We start from the raw sequence: 21,572 nt of genomic DNA on the forward strand, positions 1-21,572 counted from the left end.
CATATAACAGCTAAAGGGATTCAGCATCATAATGAGTTAACCTGTGGAATATGAAATTCTTAATCAAGCAGTACTTTCCTGCCTCAGACATTTTTAATAGCCACCATTTCTACAGTTCATTAATCTAATTTACTAGTAGTTGTCCATTAAAACAGAGCCTCTTTAGGCTTATTTAACCAAATTTTGACATTAATTTTGTGGTACAATTTGGTTGACTTGCTCAAAAAATTTAAGTGAGAAAATGTGTTGAATCCAAATAAACCTTAACAAGTCATTACTTGGTTTATGGGGGATGGAAAGCAATTATGATACTAATTTTAACCTCCTTTCTGTTATTGAGTGCTTAAATTAAACACCTCCATCCTAACATGGTGGGAGAACTGAGGCTCTGCCCTCTGACCACCTCTGAATAGAAAACCTAACTGGAAAATTAAAGCACAAAATAAAAACTACCTGTAATTATTCACACAGTACTATCGCTTATGCCCTGTTTCCTTTTTCTCCTCCTCTTTTCTCCTGATATGTATCTTCTTAAAAGTGCCAATCAATGGTAAGTTCCCCCATTTGTCCCATGGAAAAGTTGCGGAGGGAGTGGGAGTGTGTGTCTTACTGTAGATCTGATCAAGCCAGCTGTGCTACCCTGCGCTGGCCTGCATGTGTGCTATTGTAGAACATTCCATGTGTGATGTGTTAGACCACAGTATTTTGTCAAGCTTTCTGATACTGGAGCATGCAAAGTGACTCATCTAAATGTTATACCCAAATCAGGTTCCCTTTTTCTTTTTTTCACTCTTCCTTGATTTTATGCATTAAGCTCCCCATTCCCATTGCTAGCTTTCCAAGCCAAACCATTTTGTGCACTTTTATTTTGCTCATAGAACATTTGTACAGAGTTTATTTACTTCATCATTCAAACTAGGTGACTGATGTTTGAAAAAACCATAAGACTGGTTTTACACCAGGTCTTGCTGAAGTTTCAGATCCAAACTTCCATACACTTTAGCACCAAAAGGCCAAAAAGTCTCTTATTATGAGCCATGTAGACGCAATATATCGTTTGGACTGCTTTGTAAAAGCAAAGACTTCTGCCTCATTCCTATTAGTATTGCCAACACCATTTAAATTTCTTAACATTTAACTTTTCTTTTATGGCTGAGCCATCCTAGGGATTATTGCAGCCATAGGTTGAGGGGATGTCAGCAGCCAGCTTCGTAGCATTCTCAGTGGATCCTGACTTAGCCGGCTTGTTTGCCCTCATTTCTCCCTGACCTGCTTTTCCTAGATGAAACCCACACGATGGCCAGTGATACCAGCAGCCTGGTGCAGTCACACACTTACAAGAAGCGCGAGACAGCCGATGTGCCCTACCAGACAGGGCAGCTTCACCCTGCCATCCGGGTGGCAGACCTCCTTCAACACATCACCCAGATGAAGTGTGCCGAGGGCTATGGCTTCAAGGAGGAATACGAGGTGAGCATGACCTAGGTCCTGTTCTTCCAGAGCATCCAGCAAGGTACAGCACCCCTGTGAAAGACGATGCGGAGGGAGCAGGTAGTTTATCTGGGATCCTTTTCCAACTGGCTGTGAGACTGGTTAGCAAGTTCAAGTGCATTCAATAGAAAAAGAAAAACACTTCACCCTTTACCTTCTTCCCCATAAACAAGTAGTGAAAACAGGCCTACCAGGCTCTCTTCCCCTCCCTTTTCTTGTTCACCTTCCTTGGATTTTCCTGTAATTAAGTATGATGTTAAATCCTAATTTATTGAAGTTATCTCAGGAAGAAACTGTCCACTTAAAGCAATTATCTACCAACCAATGATGTCAGTTGTGGAGATTAGCCAGCGGTAAAGGAACTGGCTATTGTCACGCCAAGACAACTGTTATTGTCCTGCCAGCCCAAAGAGCATGCTGCCATCCAGAACTCTGGTGTGGACAGCTGTCAGGGCATTTCTGGGAACAGTGATTTCTCTGACTATGTATAAGATGGGGGACTCACACCTTTCATAGCCTTTGCCACTTGCAAATTCAGTTGGAAAGGCATTCAAGAACTGAACAGAATTAATGAACTTCAATTCTGAATCAAAGAAGCATGCCATAGCTTGAGTGGGTGTGTGGGGAAAGCAGGGCAGGAAAATTGGTTTCCTTCCTTTATATTAAAATTCATTTATAGTCATTGATGAAGATGAAATAGTATGCTTACTTGTAAAAAGACAGGATCATATAAATTTGTGCCATTTTATATCTTAGAATGTGTTTCTGGTCCCCAATCTCCCTAACTAGCTCACAGTTAGGAAACATCTTACCTGTGATTAGAGTATTTTTTTTCTTGATTCCTTTCTCTCCACTAAGGGCTTTTATCATAAAATACTTTTAATTTTACCCAAACTTTGGGTAGTGATACATCTAGTATAAATACAATGATGATGGCCAATTTTAGTTTTTGTAAAGTTCATATTCATTTTAAATTGCTTTGACTGTATATTTTTATTGTAAGCCTATTTAAAGTCTACTTTGAATTAAAAATTCCTGTACAGAAATACAGTTATTGACTTGAAAAAGTATATGAGGCACATAATAAATATAACTCCACAGCAACATAGAATATAGACTTAGTTCAGAAATATGATGCATACTTGAATCAAATGAACAAGGATAGGGAAGAAACTATTTCAACTTCTTTGATACTATATATGCACACAGGCTGGGAGTTTGATGACGACAGTGGAATCAATAGCTGACAAGTAAAAACATCATGTGCTATGCCCTGTGCTAGGAGCTTGTGACTCAGTAAATCAGACTGTAAGCTTCAAATTCTGCTTCTGTCTCCTTTTATGGGTACACTCATGATTCTTCATGGCATGCCCCAGATTCTACCTGGCCTTGGATTGAGCTCTTTCCAAGCTTGCTTATCAAAGATCCATTACACATGGCCCCAGTGCTAGCGAGCCACTTCTCTTCTAAGAGTAGGTCTATGGTCCAAAGCAAACAAATAGACACATTTTTGTCAACTACATTGTGCGTCCTGGCATTTTACCAGTGACCTCAGGAGACCAAAAAGCAAAACAAAAAAAAGCACTTAATCCAATCATGCTCTAGGGTTTGGTTTCAGTCCAGAATATATTTTTCTGGTAAATTTCTGCATTTTAGCAATCCTGAATTCTTAGATTTACCTTTAGCAGTTCAATGTATAATTCAGTGAAATTGACTGCTTTTGCATATCGCCTCATGCACTTTTAAAGGCTAGCTTAGGAATTAATAGGATTAAGAGTAAGACTTCCATAAGCATTAATATCTTATGAAAGACAAAATTAGGTTATTGAGAAAATATAAGCCTAATGAATAGAGATGATGTCTTAGTTTTATCCAATATTCTGAATGCAGATATTGCTCAAATGTTTATTAAAGATGTTAATGTGAAAGGGATTAGTTACAGGATCAAATAACAATTCATAAAAGAGCCTGAGTCCAATTTTTCATGGACTATTTAAAAATAGCTATTTTGCAGCTTCTATAACAAACTTCAGACAATGCATATTTCAGTGTATGCAAAAAAACTATTTCCCATTCAGAGCTCCTGAAGACATTTGGTTCATAGGTGCAAACTGAAGAATCATACGCTCATGAGGATATTAAAGGTTGTTATACCCCAAAATTAAATGTCATATTAGTAATTACATTTAAAAAAATAATAACTCTCATCCTCCCAATTCAGTGACTAGAGAGGAAAGTTAATGGTAAACAGTCTTAACTACAAATTCATTGTCATTTTAAAAAATGAAAAGAAGGGGCTGGGGATGTGGCTCCAGTGGTAGCGCGCTCGCCTGGCATGTGCTGGGCACTGGGTTCAATTCTCAGCACCACATAAAAATAAAATAAAGATGTTGTAGCCCCCGAAGACTAAAAAATAAATATTAAAAAATTCTCTCTCTCTCTCTCTCTCTCTCTCTCTCTCTCTCTCTCTCTCTCTCAAAAAAATAAATAAATAAAAAGAAGAAAAGAAAACAGAAGGGTTAGAATTAACATATACTAGAGAAGGAATCAGGAACCAAATAAGAGGTCTGCTTTGAGGAGAATACAAAATGGAAAATTCTGTTAAGAATAATTGTATAGCTCTGTCTCCTGTCCCCAAAACTACCGTCCTATGGGATGCTCTTGGTGGGAGGACTGTGGTAGGGCAGAATACATGGGAGCAAGGAGCAAAGTCAGTGGTTAGGGAAACCCAGGCAGTGGCTGCAGGGAGATGGGAACAACTCCTAAGTAACATCTGTCACAACCAAAGCCTGAAGTCCTGGCCCTCACCAGCTTCATCTGCGTGTGTTACTGAACTACATAAGATTTGTGCCCAGATCTTTATGGAGGCAAAGCTAAGCTTCGGGGAATTGACATTGCATAAAAGGTCCCATTCTATAATTTTCTTACTGTATTTTCTCTACCCTCAGGTACTTTTTATATAGTGTGAATCTGAAAAAAATATATATTTTTTTAAGTTCAGTTAGATTATAGACCTCTAACAAAACAGGCCTCTTTTAGTCGTGCTATAAAGTATGCATTCTTTTTTTTTAAGAGAGAGAGAGTTTTTTTAATATTTATTTTTTAGTTTTCGGTGGACACAACATCTTTATTTTATTTTTATGTGGTGCTGAGGATCAAACCCAGCGCCCCCCAAATGCCAGGCGAGCACATTACCACTTGAGCCACCTCCCCAGCCCCAAGTATGCATTCTTTCCATGAATGCAGCCCAAAGTCAGGAGCAGTGGGTGCCAATTTGGCCGAGTGAGATTCTGCCTTTCAATGGGTCATCTCACAGATGACATTTGAAGGGCTTTGTTCACAAGTTCTGGTACAACACTACTGTGTCAAATTTAGCTGTCCTTAGATGTGTGACCTTAGTCAAGTTATCCAGCCTCTCTAGGCCTCAGTTTCTTCAGTCTGTAAAATGGAATAATTATATTATCAACCTCATAAGTTGGCTGTGAAGATTAAATCACATAATGTGTCAAAAGTGCTAGAACTGTATCCAGCATATAGTAAGCATTCATTTGAAATTTTAGCTAGTGCAAAAAAAATGCTAGACTTATAATGAGATCTAAGAGAGGAAATTCACAGCCTGTTCTTTATAGGGAAATTATATTATATTAAGTTCCAGTTCATCTTTGTCACCACTAGCATATAATAGCCTGAGGATAGCTTGAGCTGCTCACTCTTCATTTGCTCTATCTGTAGGATTCATTTCCTTACCTTGTATCATAGATCAAAAGTTCCCATTAAAAGTAACTTAAAAATAAAAAAAGTAGGTTTGATTCTATGGGTCAAGAATTTAAACTTGAGAACATAAGTATTTTTAAATAAAAACTCTTCCCCTTTATTGCTAAAATAGTGTTTTCTAAGTTAGGGAAGTCCTAAGGAATAATGTAACGATAGACAGCAAAATCTCCTTCTTTAAAAAACTGATTGCATTGGTGTCTGTGGCAAAGTAGGATTTAATGTAATAAATTGTGCATTGCACTCAGTACCAGAGAATTGGGGAGAGCTGTACCTCTCTGCCCTCAGGAAGCTTACAGTATAGGGGAAGCAGCCAGGTACTGCAGTGCATCTGGTCAAAACCCCACCCACTCCCTCACCCACACATGTTCCAGGGGACCTTAAAGGCCAGCGGGGGATACCTGCTCCAGCCTGGAGAAAAGATGACTTTTCCTTGAAGGATAAATGGAAGTCCGTCTGGAGAAGGTGCAAGAGGGCAGTATTCCACATAGATGCAAAACAGGAAAACAGGGTGCTCTCTGGGAAAGACTACAGTTCTGTATGCCCGAGTCACAGGAAGAGGTGGGAGACTATGACAGTCTAGGCTCCCATCCTGAGGGGCCTATATGTCACACACATGAATTTAAATGTCATACTGGAAGCAGTGAAAAGAAAGGAGAGACTCAGATAGCATGAATCTAACTCGTGCATGTGGGTGGAGATCCATTTAATATAAGCAGCTCAATTCACAAATATCATTTATACAGGGCACATAGGAATTGCCTGAAAAGTCTTGACCAATATCCAAAAATGTAAAAGGGAGAAGGAAGATATATTTATTGAAAAGGAATAATGAGAATTATATTGCTTTATCTCTGTTCAGAAATGTTCAGGAATGCCTGGCCTACAGACTTGAAGCAATGGTTGACTTTAGCACTGAAGTATCTCTGCTGATGAAAGATTAAGAATGGCTTGAGTCTCTGTTATGACTAGTATAATGACCCATTTGGTCTTTCCACATTTCTTCAATCCATGTATATTGGGAAAATCCAGCTAGCCAGTTGGTATAATACTTAGAAATAGTGACTTTCTCTCTGTTGACCTTGTTCCAACCAATTTTCTTTATCTTTTCCAAGACAGCAGTGACTGAAAATTGGCCTAAACACTGGAAAGCTTCATTACTGATCAAGTAGCCGACAGAAGTTTATCCAAACAAGAGGGAAACATGTGGTGGGGATGAGATGGAGCTGCCCTCAATGAAAATTTTTTATTTGATTTTGTTCTAACAAGATAGTCATATAGCACATCTCACCAGGGAGATGCAGTAATTTGATTCAAAAGAAACTCAGACATGAATCACAATAAAGAAGTAAACATGCTGAATCGAACAGAAAATGGCATGTTGTCAGCAGAGAGTGGTTCAGAAATCTCAGGAGAAAGACCCAGTGGAAAGGGCAGATTTGTTTATGTTGTTGCAAGAGAGGAGCCAGTTCTTTCTCCTGACAAACAAAGGGCAGCCATGCTAACCCCCTGGGGGCAGGTCTCCAGTAATGAAAAAAGGACATAGCTGCACTCCAGGGGACAGGTCTTAGCCAACCTGCCCTGCAGACTTCTTGGCCTGTTATGGCCTGGAGTTGAAAAGGGTGATTTGCCACAACCTTGCAGCTCTGTCCTGAACCTATAGCCCCTGTGCTGGACATGCGTGTACTGGGTCCCTTTCTGTCCTTCTTACTTCAGAAGCATGAGAGCTACAATATGTTCCACGCGGTGTCAGGGACAAGGCAATGGTAGCTGTGTGGTTGGAGAGTGAATTGCTTCCCCTCTGTGGTCCCCAGAGGGCCTTGTTTACTCCTTTTTTAACTGATCCTAAGTCCTTTTGGGGATCAAAGCAGAAAGACATCAACTTTAATTAGGCAAAGAGCCATGCTATTCACAAAGAGCTTGAGTTGCTCTGTCAAGTTAAGATAAAGGGAGATAGCAACTGAAAACTCCTTCAAGATAGAATGTCCTGAAAAAACACAGGCATGTCTGTTTCATTAGCTAATAATCAGTATCATTGGGGGCATGAAAACTTATTTGCCAATTATTAGAGTTGAAACATATTGGAAACCAAAATAACTTTACATCCAGCTCTTCTAAAACATGTGTGTTTGTACCTGTCTATCTAAATGTGTTTAGAAAAGCAATATTCATAGTTCATCTACTTTTCTTGTGGGTCTCTCCAGGGCACAAACGCTAGTAATCAATTTTATAATTAAGTGCTGTTTTTTCACTCAGTTTCAACTGGGAAATTGAAGATATTATGTCAGAATCTTCAGGCTTCTGTACAGCATATGAGTTTTTCTAAGGAACCTGAATTCTCTTTAAATATATTATCTCCTTGTAGGTCTTTTATAAATATGTGGGTTATATATTTCTACCCCACCCTTGTCTTTGCCATTTTCTAAATAAAATAGCTGAATTTGTTAAATGAAGCACACTGTTTTATGTGATGCCTTTGTCTACATTGGACAAAGTTCTGGCAACCCCAGAAAGGATTATCATTAAAAATGTCACATCTGCCATCCAACATCTGTTTTTGTTTGCCTCCCACCTCAAAGAGGCAGCGTATCCTACCAAAAAAAAAAAAAAAAAAAAAAAACCACTGGTCTGCTCTCTGCAGAGTTCTGGCTCCTACCTTCGGATACCCTTGGATGGGACAGGTCCTTAGCTAGGGAAGAAGGCCATGGATCCTTGGACAGCCAGTACCAAGCGCCTGTCTCTCTCTGGCAGAGGGTTGGCCAATAGACGGAAAGAATTGCTCATACTTCTAGATAAGTTTTAGGAAGAGTGCACTGCAGATTTTTTGTCAGGTTTTTGAAAACAGATACAATGGCAGGTGGAATAAAAAGCACTTGGTGAGACTCAGATAGAATCAGGGCCCACATGGCTCACCAGGTGGTTTTCACATCATCACCAGTGGGAGGCACCAGGCCCCTCACCTCCAGCCCACACACTTCTCAAATGTGCCTTTCAGTTTCCATTTCATATTCCAAGGCACCAGCTGAGTCCATCACTTATCAGTGCAGGTTATTTTCTATCCCATAGGATACAAAGCATGCAAAACAAGCCATTGAAAGCTAAGGATGGGAGTGAGGGGCAGGGGAGGCTTTGGCAGGCACTGGAAATGCATTAAGAATCACAGCAGCTGCGCCTCTGATGGCTGCACTAGCCAAGTGATGTTTTCCCATCTTTTTTCCTTTAATTATTATGGTGATGGTGAGCCAGGTCCATGAGAAAATGATAAAATTTTCTCTGAAATTTTGAGATTGCTTCAGGCTCTTTGGGCAAGTCAGGTGTGTGTGTTTATGGATACTTTCTTAATAGATAGAAGTTACTGCATGTTTTTAAATAATGCAATGGAGAGAAATGGCTTGACCATGAATCCTTGGTTTATTTTTTCTAAGCATCAATCTAAAAGTGTCTGTTTTAGTCACCTGCTCCACTTTGTATTGCTGCCTTTTGGGGCCCCTTCCATACTCCCTGATTTTTCATCCTGTCTCCTTTTGTTCTTGTCTCCGATGACATCATGCACAAGCTTAGACTTTAGAGAATTAGGTTACAGATTGTTATTTCCCGTAGCTCTCTGTCCTCCCTCTGATGACAGTCTGTGGCAATTGGCTTCTTCTGATTTGTTTGAAGCACTTTTAGGTAACTGTCTGGTTTCTGTTTTGAAGCTGGTTATTAGAATTTTCTTTTTCTAACCTGTGGGAAGTTAGGCAATTTTCCCACTTGTTTTCATGCTTTTAGTGTCAGATGCCATTAACCACAAGTGCATTTGCAGAGAACCTGGCCCCAAAGAGGCTGCTTGTCCCAGCATTTCAGGACCTTATGTGTCCCCACCACCTATCATGCCTTTGATTAATTTAGTGGTGTTTCCACCCACGAACAAGGTCGAGTTATGTTTTTCACAGTTCACAACTGCCCCTCCCTCTTCCTCACCTCCATATCAACAGATCACAAGTGCTAACTACTTTCTCTCCCCACCATGTTTCACTCCCTTCCTTTCATCTCCCATGCCACTGCCTGGTCCCTATCACTTACCTGAACCATTGTAGGAGTCCCTGCACTATTCCTCCCTCTCAGACCTGTCCCCCATCCTACAACCAGACATGGATGTTACCACATTTGACAAATGCTCAAAAACCTCCTGAAGATTCTTTCGCAAAATGAGAAACTCTGCACAGTGTACTTGACCCTTCATGATACAACTGCAGCTTGTGTTTCAGGCTTGCTTTTAAAGGAAACTATTTTCCATTATGTGCTCTGGGATCAAGCTGTACTCAGAGACTTTCCATCTCCCATACTCCAAGCACCTCCTCACTCTAGGCTGTGCTGCCTAGAGTGGTGGCATCTGCACAAAGTCACTTCTGCCTCCTTTTTCACTTGCCAGATTTCTTCAGACCCAACTCAGATGTGATCTACCCCCAAAATTGTCCCCGTTGGAAACAACTATTCCCTTCTCTATGTTTCAGTACTGTAGTAGACAATATGGTAATTGATGATACGGCAGGAAATTTGTTAAAGAGATTTAATAAATATGTGACAAACACTGATAAATATAAGGTATTTTGTATTTGCTGAATTGGTTTCTGAGAAAACAAATACTTCTAGACAGACAGAATTGTCAGTCAATCCATACTTAATGCACAAGTAAAAGGGACATTTTGGAGGTCTTAAGAATTGCATTTCAAGAGACAGATTTAGAAAGCTCTGAGTCACTGTTCCAGCCAAGGCAGTGAAAGTGGGAGTTTCTGTGGGCTATTGAATGTTGAGAAGGCATAGGGGCTGTATTCCAATATAAAACAACAAAAGGAAGTATAAACAGAATGGAAATGTTCATAAAACAAGAGTCTCATAACCTCTTGATTGCATCTTGAGCCTCTGGGAGCAGAATAATTGCCTTATTCTGGTTGTTCCAGACACCTGCAGTCAAAGGATAGAGGTGACCTAAGTCCCATTGCAGGCAGCAGCTAGAGGACTATAGACATCTTCCTGGCTTAATAGCCTCCCAACATTATTTGAAAAGTTCTTCCAGTGTTGCTTCTGTCACACACAAATTTCCTTTTATTTTATTAAAAAATTCAGCTTGGTGCAATGATACCCAACTCTGTTCCTAGCAACTCAGGAACCTAAGGCAGGAGTATCATAAGTTCAAAGCCAGTCTCAGAATCTTAGTGAGGCCATAAGCAACTTAGAGAGACCCTGTCTCAAAAGATGGGCTGGGGTGGGTAGGAACGTGACTCAGTGTTTAAGCAACTCTGGGTTCAATTCCTGGTAACAAAAAATAAAAAAATACAAGGCGCTGGTGGTTTAGCTCAGTGGTAGAATATAAGCCTAGCATACACTAAGCCCTGAGCTTGATCTTCAGAGCCAAAAAAAAAAAAAGAAAAGTTTTAAACAAGCTCCAAATGGTACAAATCATCACATAGTATCAAGGAATTCACAGCATCCAGTCAGAAAATCTATAAAACTGTGCTGACCAACTTGAAACATAACCAATATCACTTATAAAAGGTAAGAATGGACATGATTGATTTGCCAGCCATATATTTTTAAAATATTAGGATAAATACTTTTAATCCACATTTGCTTTAAATTTCTTACTTACCTCTGTTGTGTGTAATATGAAATATATTAGAGCTCCAGAAACCCCTGTGATTTCCTGAGTGAACAGGGTACCTGTTATTTATAATGAGCCTCTTTTCATAAAACCTTAATTTATGTTAATGAGGTGACTTAGGGATGGGTCCTTAGCCTCTGGATGAGGCCAGTCTCCAGAAAGATGAAGGACTGGTTGGAACTTACCCCCATACCCACCAACCTCCACCAAAGGGAGTGGGAGGCATGTAGAGATTAAGCTATATAAAATTCCTGAGCAATAAAATTTGATGAGCTTCTGGATTAGTGAATACCTGAAGGTGCTGTGGGGTTGTTGAGCCCAGAGAGTGCCTCAGAACCCTTTACCCCCTGCACCACATTGCCCTGTGCATCTCCCTGTACATTCATTTCTTTCTAACATCCTTTTTGAGCCATCCTAGCAGATTAATCAAATATAAAGAGGGGGGTCATGAGAATCATACTTGATAGCCAATTCAAAGTATAGATGGTAACCTACTATTTGCAGTTGATGTCAGAAGGTAGAGGCAGTCTTATGGGAATGACACAGTCTGTGTCATTAACTTCAGATAGATAGTGTAAGAATTGAATTAAATTATAGGACACTTAGTTGGTGTCCACTAGAGAACGGTTGTTCTTAAAAAATCCCATACATCTTGTCACCAGAGAAGGTCTGAGGAAGTCTCTCCAAAGGGGCGAAGGGGACCTCAGCTCAGCCTGGTAAAGCTCTTGATATTCACTGCAGAAAAGGATTTCAGGATGCATCAGAAAGTAAAGTACCAACAGAGACCTATTCAATAAAAAAGCAATAGAGTAGTATGCACACTTTCAGAGGAAAGAGTTCAGCATTTGAGAGTGAGACATGCTTTGGGAGTCTCAGGCTCTTCTTTCAAAGGAAACTTGGTGACGGTGCACAAGGGACAGTATGTGGAATGAGCTAAGCTTGATGAGCTGGTTTTTGGTCATAGATCACAAGACATTTATGGTGATCTGGTCTTCTCCAGGATCTTCAGGATGTCATTGGTCCTCTAATGGATGTTTGGAACGTACCCCTATTATAACATTCTTTAAAATACATTTCCCTTTGTTTTATCTAACCTGAGAATACATTGTGTAGGATAGCAGTGCACTTAGGCTTTAATCAAAACATGGCAATTTTCAGAGATGAGTAAATTTACAGTATCTCTAAAATTTGTAGATTTCTCAGGAATTTGGGAGTGACATCCCTGAAGGAGAAATAGGTCTGGGGAGTAAAAGTGATCAAGGGGTTTTTTGATGTACAGCTACATTCTCTTTGTCCTGCCCTTTTGTTTCCTTTCTACCTATCTTTAGCTCTTCTGTCTTACCTAAATCTGGTCACACATGAAAGTATTCAGTGACATGTTGAGTATGGGAGAGGAAGGAAAAACAGCCTAGATTTTCCTATCTCTTTCAAATCCCTAATAGAAACAATATAGCATTATTTATGTGCAAGTTCAGTGCATTCCATAACCTTATTATTCTAAGAGGGAACCTATCATCATACCTAGTTTTATAATTCATAAATACAGATTGTGTTACTATAGAAGTAATACAAGGGCAGATGAAGTTTTGAGGGTGGACCTTTCATGGGCCTTGTTTGGCTCCTCTCACCATGACAATGAGGTTTATGGGATCTGCCTTTGTACAACACCTACTGTATCAGCATTGTCCACAAAGCTAGTGCATCTTTATCATACCTGTTTTCCAGGTTAGGAAATGACTGCGAATTTCAGTAACTTGCCCCAGGCCATCCCTCTATGGAGTTGTCAGAGTCATCCTGTCATCTGTGGGCTCTAAGGCCTGCGTTCTTTCCACAATGCCACGTTACTTCTGTTTCAGCTTTTCATCACTGGCACCAGAATAGATAACAGGAAAACAACTCAGATGAGGAAAAGTTTATTATGGCTCACTGTTTCAAAGATTCAGTCCGTGGTCGATTGATCCCATTGCTCTGGGCCTACGCTAAAGCAGGACATCATGGAAGAAGGGTGTGATAGAGGAGCACTGTTGCATTCGTGGTGACCAGGAAACAGAGAGGGAAAGGGGAAGGAATCAGGGGAAGCCATACCCTTCCATGTCACATCCCCAGTGACCAACCTCCTCCAGCCACACACCACCTGCTTATAGTTACCACCCAAACAATCCAGGCAGACTAGGATGGATTGATTAAATTACAACTCTCATAATGCAATAATTTACCTCTTGCATTGGGGGACATTTCATATCTACACTGTAACAACTTCCTTATACACTGCCATGGAGGTACAGACCAATAGGAACCACCCATGTTTTATTGATTTGCTTGTGGCTTCATGGCAGGAGTGTTATTTTTCCTCTGTGCTGTTTCGTTTGCTTTGAACAGCATTCTGTCCTTTGGCAGAGGACCCATACAGCTCAGGAGCTCCATTGACAGTGCCAGCCCTGGTGCATTTCAATATCTCAGTGGCAGCAGATGCTGCCCATTAATCTTGCTCAGTGTCTCAGCTCTGTGATACAAGGTCACTCCAGCATTGCTCCTCCCTGCTCTAGTTTTTCATTGTCTGAATAATGCAGGAAATCATTCTGATGATTTGAGCCAGTCTGGTTCATCTGAAATGAGACCAGTTATGAGCTAAACTCAAGCTACAACTCCAGAGTCTTATTCTATATACTGCCTCCCTGGATTATTGCATTACTGCCAGCCAACTCTATAAAGGAAACAAAGGAGAAGGTAAACTTGTAAACTGGAGTTGTGTATAAAAGTCCAATGTTGTCTAAAAGATCTTCTCTGAAAGTTGTTGAGTCTTTTGGTGGAATAATGTAACAGTGACAATCCTGTTAAATGGATCTCTGACCTCAGTGCACACAACCAAGATAACCCTTAAGCTTTGATAACATGGTACAGAAAATAACCAGTTCAAAAGTCAATTCTTTTTTCAACAATGCTGTATAATAACAAGAACAGTGGATTAGGAATCAGAAGGTGTGGGTTCCAGATTCTCACTGCTAACTCTCTAACTCTGGAACTTTGAGACTATCACTTAGCTTCCATGAAGCAACTGCTATCACTGAAGACCAAGTGCTCACTGAACATCTGGGATATTCTCCATAGTACTGTTGCCTTGATGATCTGATGCCAGCCTTCCAGGGTGGTTGATGTATTCTCGTGGATGGAAGGTTTTGCAATGAGCAATGCTGGCTAGCTGCTGAACACCCCTGTGAGGATGTGGTTGTGGCATCAGTGCTATGTGGACTACTATCTCTTAGGATCCATGGGTGCTTCTTTGGTTGTCTAGGATCATTTTTTTTTTCAGAGTTAAAGAGATGGTTCCTATCCTGATGTGCTCTTTCTGTCTTTTTTTCCTCCTCTTCCATTCCCCCATTTCACCCTCTTCCCACTTTCACTTGCAATCCCTACCCCAAAACACTGTGAATTGTGTGACTTGAGGTGAAATGCTAATGGTATTAGGATATTTTTTGGTTGAGCCCTTATGATATCTAACATGGTGATGATCATAGTTCTGTTATGTCTCTAATCCCTATTGTCCACATTTTTAAGGATATGATGAGTACTAAGGAAATGAGGAACATGGATTAAATGTTTCAAATTACTTAATTTGTTTCACATATTATACTGTATAAATCTATATTATTGCCATGTGTTATTCAGACCAAAATAGAATTGGATTAGAATCTGTATATTTTTGACCTGTCATTTCACAGAAAAGAAAGAGAACGTGCTGACTTGTCCAGTTTTTTTTACAACATGTTCCGAAATAAAGTTCTTGAAATGCAATAAAGTTTAGAATTCACCATATTCTTCATTATCCTATAGCTTTTAAAGACTTCTTCACTCCCTTTACCTTCTACCATTGCCCTGAAGGGAGACATGGAAAACCTTTTATCTGTTTGCTTCAGGGAACTTATACAAGATACTGAATAATTGTAATGTATTCAGTGTTAATTATAAATGTGCAGCATATGTTTTTATATGTATTGTATTTATGTGTTTTAGGTAATTATGCATTTGAGTTCCTTGCCAATTTTATGGCCAAAATATTTTACTTGGCTGATTACTAAATGTATTTTAAGCTTACTCCTTGAAACATGAAGAGAATATACTATAAATCCAATTAACATGATTTATCTGCCTAAAGAGAATGCTTGCTTTTATTTTTCCCTTTATTTTAATGATGAAAAACAGTTGTAAGGATACAGAGTAACTTAATTTGTTTTTAAAGCTTTCTGAGCTCAGTTTTATTGTTATTTTCTGTTACAAGCAAAACATAATTTTTGAAAGATAATTGAAAATTTTAAAGAAAGCATATAGACAAAAAAGGGACAATAAAAATCACCCATAAACTCACTATAAATTTTCATAAAGTTTCTGTCTAATATTTTAATGCATTAGTATCTTAATATAAACATTTTACTACTTAATTGTGTTTTAAGTGTTTTCTGTATCTTTTTTTTTTTTTTTTTGTAGTGGGGATTAAACCCAGGAATGCTCTACCCCAGCCATTTTTTTTTAATTTTGAGACAGGTTCTCACTCTGTTTCTGAGAGCCTGAACATATATCTTTTCTAATTACAAATGGCCAATAAGTAAATTAAAAGGTGCTCAAGATCACTAATCACCAAGAAAATGCTAATCAAAACCATAACAAACTATCATCTCACACCTTTTTTTTTTGTTTTTTTAACCTCCTTTTTGATGGCTATTATAAAAAAGACAAAATATAACAAATGTTGGCAAGAATGTGGAGAAAAAGGAACTCTCGTGTACCACTGATGATAATGTAAATTGGCACAGCCAGTATAAAAACAGTATGAAGTTCCTTAAAACAACAAAAATATAACTATGATATGATCTAGTAATCCCTCTTCTAAATATTTATCTAAAGGAAGTGAGATCAGTAGCTTAAAGCAGTGTGGGCCCTCTCATGCTTATTGAAGCATTGTTCATAAGCATTATTCCTAGCCAAGACATGAGAACAACCTGTTTGTCAGTCAACAGATGAAAGGCTAAAAAGATTTGTGCTTTATATATACAACAGAATATTATTCAACCATGAAAAGGTTATCCTGCCATTTGAAACAATATGGATGAACCTTGAGGACAGAATTTAAGTGAAATAATTCTTGCAGAGAAAGACAAATACTATATTATCTCATTTATATGTCGAATGCAAGAAAAGTCCAGCTCATTGAAACAGAAAGTAGAATGGTCATTGTCTAGGGCTGCATATAGGTGGAAATGAGGAGTTGTTGGCTGAAGACTATAAACTTACAGTTAAAAGATAAATATGTTCTAGAGATCTACAGTACAGGATAGTTCAGAATGATGACTAGTTAATATTGTATTTTAAGCTTGAAATTTGCTGAGATAAGAGGAGATCTTAAATTATGCACCTTCCAAAATTATAACTACAGTGACATATGTGTTAGCCAACTAGACTGTGGTGATGATTTCATGCATGAATATGCATGAAATAAAATCCTGATGGTATATATCAGTGGTAAAGTGCATGCTTAATACATGTAAGATCTTGGGTTACATCCTCAACATCAAAGCCCTCCCCAAATACTTACGTTGACAAGCACCCTTATGTAGGTCCTGATTTTAAAGAAGAAAAGCCTTTAGTTGATTAACTATCAGTTATGATTAGAGTAAAGTATTTCCCTTTCATTCCTGGTTTATTCATATTTTTCACCATGGATGGGTATTGTGTTTCATAGAATTCTTTCTCCACATTAATTGAGATACAAAATAATTATTTGATTTTTTTCTTCTTTAATATGTTAGCAAGGTAAGTTAGTTATTAAGATAGATATAGAGACAGACAGACAGATAGATAGATCCATCAGAACACCAATCCTTCCTTGCCAGGATACATATAACTGGTTCATGATCTATATAAAACATTACTGAATGCAATTTACCAGTGATTTTTGCATTCAAGTTTATTTATGAGTCTGGTCTGTTCATATTGTTTTAGTCAACATTTCCACTGCTGCAACCAAAAGACCAGACAAGAAAACTTCTAAAGGAGAAAAAGGTTTTTTGGGGGGGTTTACAGATTCAGAGGTCTCAGTCTATATACAGGTAGCACCATTCCTCAATGCTCATGGTAGAAGAGTACGGTGGAGAGAAGCAGCTCACATGATGATCAGAAAGCAGGGACAGACTAAGCTCAGCTTAACAAATATATACCACAAAGGTGGGTCCCCAGTGAACCACCTCCTCCAGCCACACCCCATCTGCCTATAGTTATCACCCAGTTAATCCCCACTGGGGGATTAATTCACTGATTGGGTTAAGGTTCTCATAACCCAATCATTTCACCTCTACACTTTTTTGCATTATCTCACACATGAGCCTTTCCATGACACCGAATATTTAAACCATAACAATTATTAATCTTATATGTTCATTTTCTGGTTTTAGAATAAAAATATTTGCTTCTTAAAATGAAAGGAATAGCATTCTATATTCTTTTCTATTAAGAGAATTTATACAAGAGTCAATTTATCTTTCTCTTAAATGTTTAGAGGTCACTTATAAAACTCACTACATGAGGCATTTTCCTCTTCCTAAAGTACTGAATTACTAATTTCCTTAGTACTTGTAGAACTATTATTGATTTCTAGTTTTTCATGTTTGTAGTTAATATTTTCATGGGAATGTGAACATTTTTTCTTTTTATTTAGAAGCATGGATTTGTTAATAATCTTCTGGTCTTAATTTTCTGTTCTCATGTTCCATTTTCCCTTTTTCATAATGATGTGCCTTCTTTTTCCTTAACTATTCCTGTTGGCAGTTTATCAGTTTTATTAGTCATTGCCTTTGTTGGCCTTTAATATTATATTTTTTAAAATTTCTTTATTTCTGCTCTTTATCAATTTCCTTTTACTTTCTTTAAGTTTGTTCTGTTCCTACATTTAAATGTAGTACTAAACACTAATTTTCAGTCATTTTTAATAATATATTTATGAGTGTCAATTTTTTCTTCTAAGCAGCAGTTGTCCTACTACATTCATTAATTTTGATAAATAGTATTTCTATTACTATTAAGTAGACTAAAATTTTTATTGTGATCTCTTCTTTGACTCATGGATGATTTAGAAAGATTTTTTATTATCCTTTTGTCTATCATTTCCAATTTGATTTAATTATAATAATAAAAAATTCATTGAAATATGTGGACACTATTTAAAACTACCTATGTGGTCAGTTTTCTTAAATATTTTATAAATTTTCTATGTAATTTCTGACTTTTTATCTGTTTAATCTACCAGTTATGGAAAGAGCTATGTAAAAAGAAATACATTTTGAATCTAACCCACTCAGGTAAATACAAGTTTAGAGTTGTTATTTTTTCTGATTGAATTGAATATTTCATCATGGAATATGCCATCTTTAGTAATGTTTTTCTTTTTAAATTTTGTCTAATTTCAATATAACTTTTCCAGTTTCCTTCCTATTATTATTTCCCTGGATTTTATTTTCAACCTAGCTATTGATTCTCTTATAAAGAGCATATAGAGTAGTTCCTCAAGTTAGATACAGTAAAGTATTAATAATAATAAAATAATAAAGTAGAACAATTGTAACAATTTCCTGTAATAAAATTTAGGTGAGTGTGATCCCTTTCTGTAATTTTCCATTTAATATTTCCAGACTCCAGATGACTTCTAGTAAAAGAGACTGAAGAAAGGAAAACCACAGAAAGGGGTCAGGGGGCTGCTGTAGCTGGACTGGTATTTCAGAGGAGTCTTACAGCTCAGTTTGTGGTGGTTATTGATATATTTGAATGAATTCCCATCACCCTATTATATGTTGTGTTTGCTGCATTTTTCATTTGCTTCTCCTTCCACCTAGCCTACTTACTGGTTGAGTTTTGTTTTTTCTCATTCTGTTTTTCACTCTACTGACAAATCAGTAACGACAAATCTCCAAAGAGATTATATACTCTATTTTCTTTTACTAGTCACTATAGAAATGTTACCATCTATATTTAAGTTTAAAAATCTAGAATTAATTTAATTTAATTCTAGTATTTGAAAGGTCAAAAAATGTTGGTCTCCCTCCCCAGACCACTCCTCTCGTTTTCTGTCACAGAAGAATTAGGAACCCACAAGAAATAGTGTGTCTTTTTTACATCCTAAAACTATGTCTTCTACCTGGTTGCCACACAGCTCCAAGAGGGCAGGCTAATACCAGTGATTTCCTTGTTTCTCTTGGAACACGGCCCTCTGCTGCTCTGTGCCTTTGGTTACTAATAATAGTAGTTACACACAGACACCATCACCTGATGCTCCCATTATCAGAGAGGCTTTCTAGCAGTAGTGGTTGTTGTATTTCTCTCATCTGATGGCAGGCCCCTTTCTCTGTGTTTGTCTTCCAGTTTTGCTGCCTGGCTGATGGATATATAAAATCAAGTGGATCTCTCTAAAATTTGATCATTTTTGTGAGCCTCTGGCCAGCTAGGTTTTCCTCTATGAATTGCAATGGTTCTGAAAGACAGGGTTCTATATTTCACTCCCTTTGCTCAGTTACCTCCTCTTTTCTTCTCTCTTTTGGCACTACTTACAGCCTGGCCTTCAGCCAGGCCTGCACATCTCCCTCTGCAGCTGCTCTTTCTTCTCTTTCTTTCACTGCAGAACATTTGAAACTTCATAACTTTGTCTCAAACATGTAACTTATAAACAAGATAATCCCCATGGAAACATCTTCCTAGTCATCAGAGGTTGGGAGAATTCATTAGGTACAGTAGGGATCCTTGGCATGTATGTGTCTTTTACTCTAAGATATCATCTCACTCCAGCCAGAATGGCAGTTATCAAGAATACAAGCAATAATAAGTGTTGGCGAGGGTGTGGGGGGAAAGGAACACTCATACGTTGCTGGTGGGACTGCAAATTGTGGAACCACTATGAAAAGCAGTATGGAGATTTCTCAGAAAACTTGGAATAGAACCTCCATTTGACCCAGATATCCCACTTCTAGGTTTATACCCAAAGGAATTTAAATCAACATTCTACAGTGATGCAGCCACATTAATGTTTATAGAAGCTTTATTCACAATAGCTAAACTATTAGGGTGCCCTTCAAAAGAAGAATGGATAAATAGAATGTGATTTTATATATATTTGATAGAATATTACTCAGCTTGAAAGAAGAATGAAATTATGGCATTTGCTGGTAAATGGGTGGATTTGTATAATATTATGCTAAGTGAAACAAGCCAATCCCCCCAAAAAACAAAGGCCAAACTTTTTCTGTGATATGCTGCTTTTAATTCACAATAAGGGGGAAGGGTATTAGAGAAGAATAGAGTTACTTTAGGTGGAGAGGAGTGAAGGGAAAGGACAGAACATGGGGATAAAAGTAAAAGTATAGTTGAATGAAACAGACATTATCTTATGTTCATATATGACTGCATGAATAATGTGATTCTACAACGTGTACAATTATTCTGGGTCTCTTATTTTTCCAGATGAATTTCATGACTGCTTTTCATGAAATGGATTCTATGAGAAATGTCATTTTGATTTTGATTTGCATTAAATCTGTATAGTGCTTTTGGAAGTATGGTCATTTTGATAATATTAATTCTGCCTATCCAAGAGCAAGGTAGATCTTTCCTTCTTCTAAGGTCATCTTTGACTTCTTTCTTTAGGGTTCTGTAATTTTCATTATATAGATGTTTCACCTTTTATTAAGTTGATTCCCAAGTGTTTTATTTGTTTTGTTGTTGTTGTTGTTGTTTTGTTCTTTGACTCTATTGAAAATACAGTGGCTTTCCTCATTTCCCTTTCTGAGGATTTGTCACTGATATACAGAAATGCCTTTGATTTATGGGTGTTGATTTTATATCCTGCTACTTTGCTGAATTCATTTACTAGTTCTAGAAGTTTTTTTTTTTATTGGTTGTTTAAAACATTACAAAGCTCTTGACATATCATATTTCATACATTAGATTCAAGTTGGTTATGAACTCCCAATTTTACCCCAAATACAGATTGCAGAATCACATCGGTTACACATCCACATTTTTACATAATGCCCTATTAGTAACTGTTGTATTCTGCTACCTTTCCTATCCTCTGTTATCCCCCCCTCCCCTCCCCTCCCATCTTCTCTCTCTACCCCATCTACTGTAATTCATTTCTCTCCTTGATTATTTTCCCATTCCCCTCACAACCTCTTATATGTAATTTTGTGTAACAATGAGGGTCTCCCTCCATTACCATGAAATTTCCCTTTTCACTCCCTTACCCTCCCACCTCATGTCTCTGTTTAATGTTAATCTTTTCTTCCTGCTCTGTTCTTAGTTGCTCTCATTATATCAAAGAAGACATTTGGTATATGTTTTTTAGGGATTAGCTAGCCTCACTAAGCATAATCTGCTCTAGTGCCATCCATTTCCCTGCAAATTCCATATTTTGTCATTTTTTAGTGCTGCATAATACTCCATGGTGTATAAATGCCACATTTTTTAATCCATTCATCTATTGAAGGGCATCTGGGTTGGTTCCACAGTCTAGCAATTGTGAGTTGTGCTGCTATGAACATCGATGTGGCAGTATCCCTGTAGTACACTCTTTTAAGGTCTTCAGGGAACAGTCCGAGAAGGGCAATAGCTGGGTCAAATAGTGGTTCCATTCCCA

General features: G+C 38.0%; 1 protein-coding gene across 17 annotated transcripts in view; it reads left to right on the forward strand.

The window, feature by feature from the left end:
• Ptprm (protein tyrosine phosphatase receptor type M) overlaps positions 1 to 21,572 on the forward strand; it is an 825,349-nt gene that overhangs the window by 666,804 nt on the left and 136,973 nt on the right. For 12 of the 17 annotated variants that reach the window (XM_048806555.1, XM_048806560.1, XM_048806546.1 and 9 more), the window contains one exon: positions 1,283 to 1,470. In XM_048806555.1, coding sequence (XP_048662512.1) covers positions 1,283 to 1,470 — 188 coding nt within the window. Of the gene's footprint in view, positions 1 to 538; positions 551 to 1,282; positions 1,471 to 21,572 lie in introns of all 17 variants that reach the window. The other 5 variants (XM_048806549.1, XM_048806545.1, XM_048806548.1 and 2 more) reach the window with 1 other exon arrangement.

This window comes from Marmota marmota, unplaced genomic scaffold (genome assembly GCF_001458135.2).
Source record: "Marmota marmota marmota unplaced genomic scaffold, marMar, whole genome shotgun sequence".
Lineage (NCBI taxonomy): Eukaryota > Metazoa > Chordata > Mammalia > Rodentia > Sciuridae > Marmota > Marmota marmota.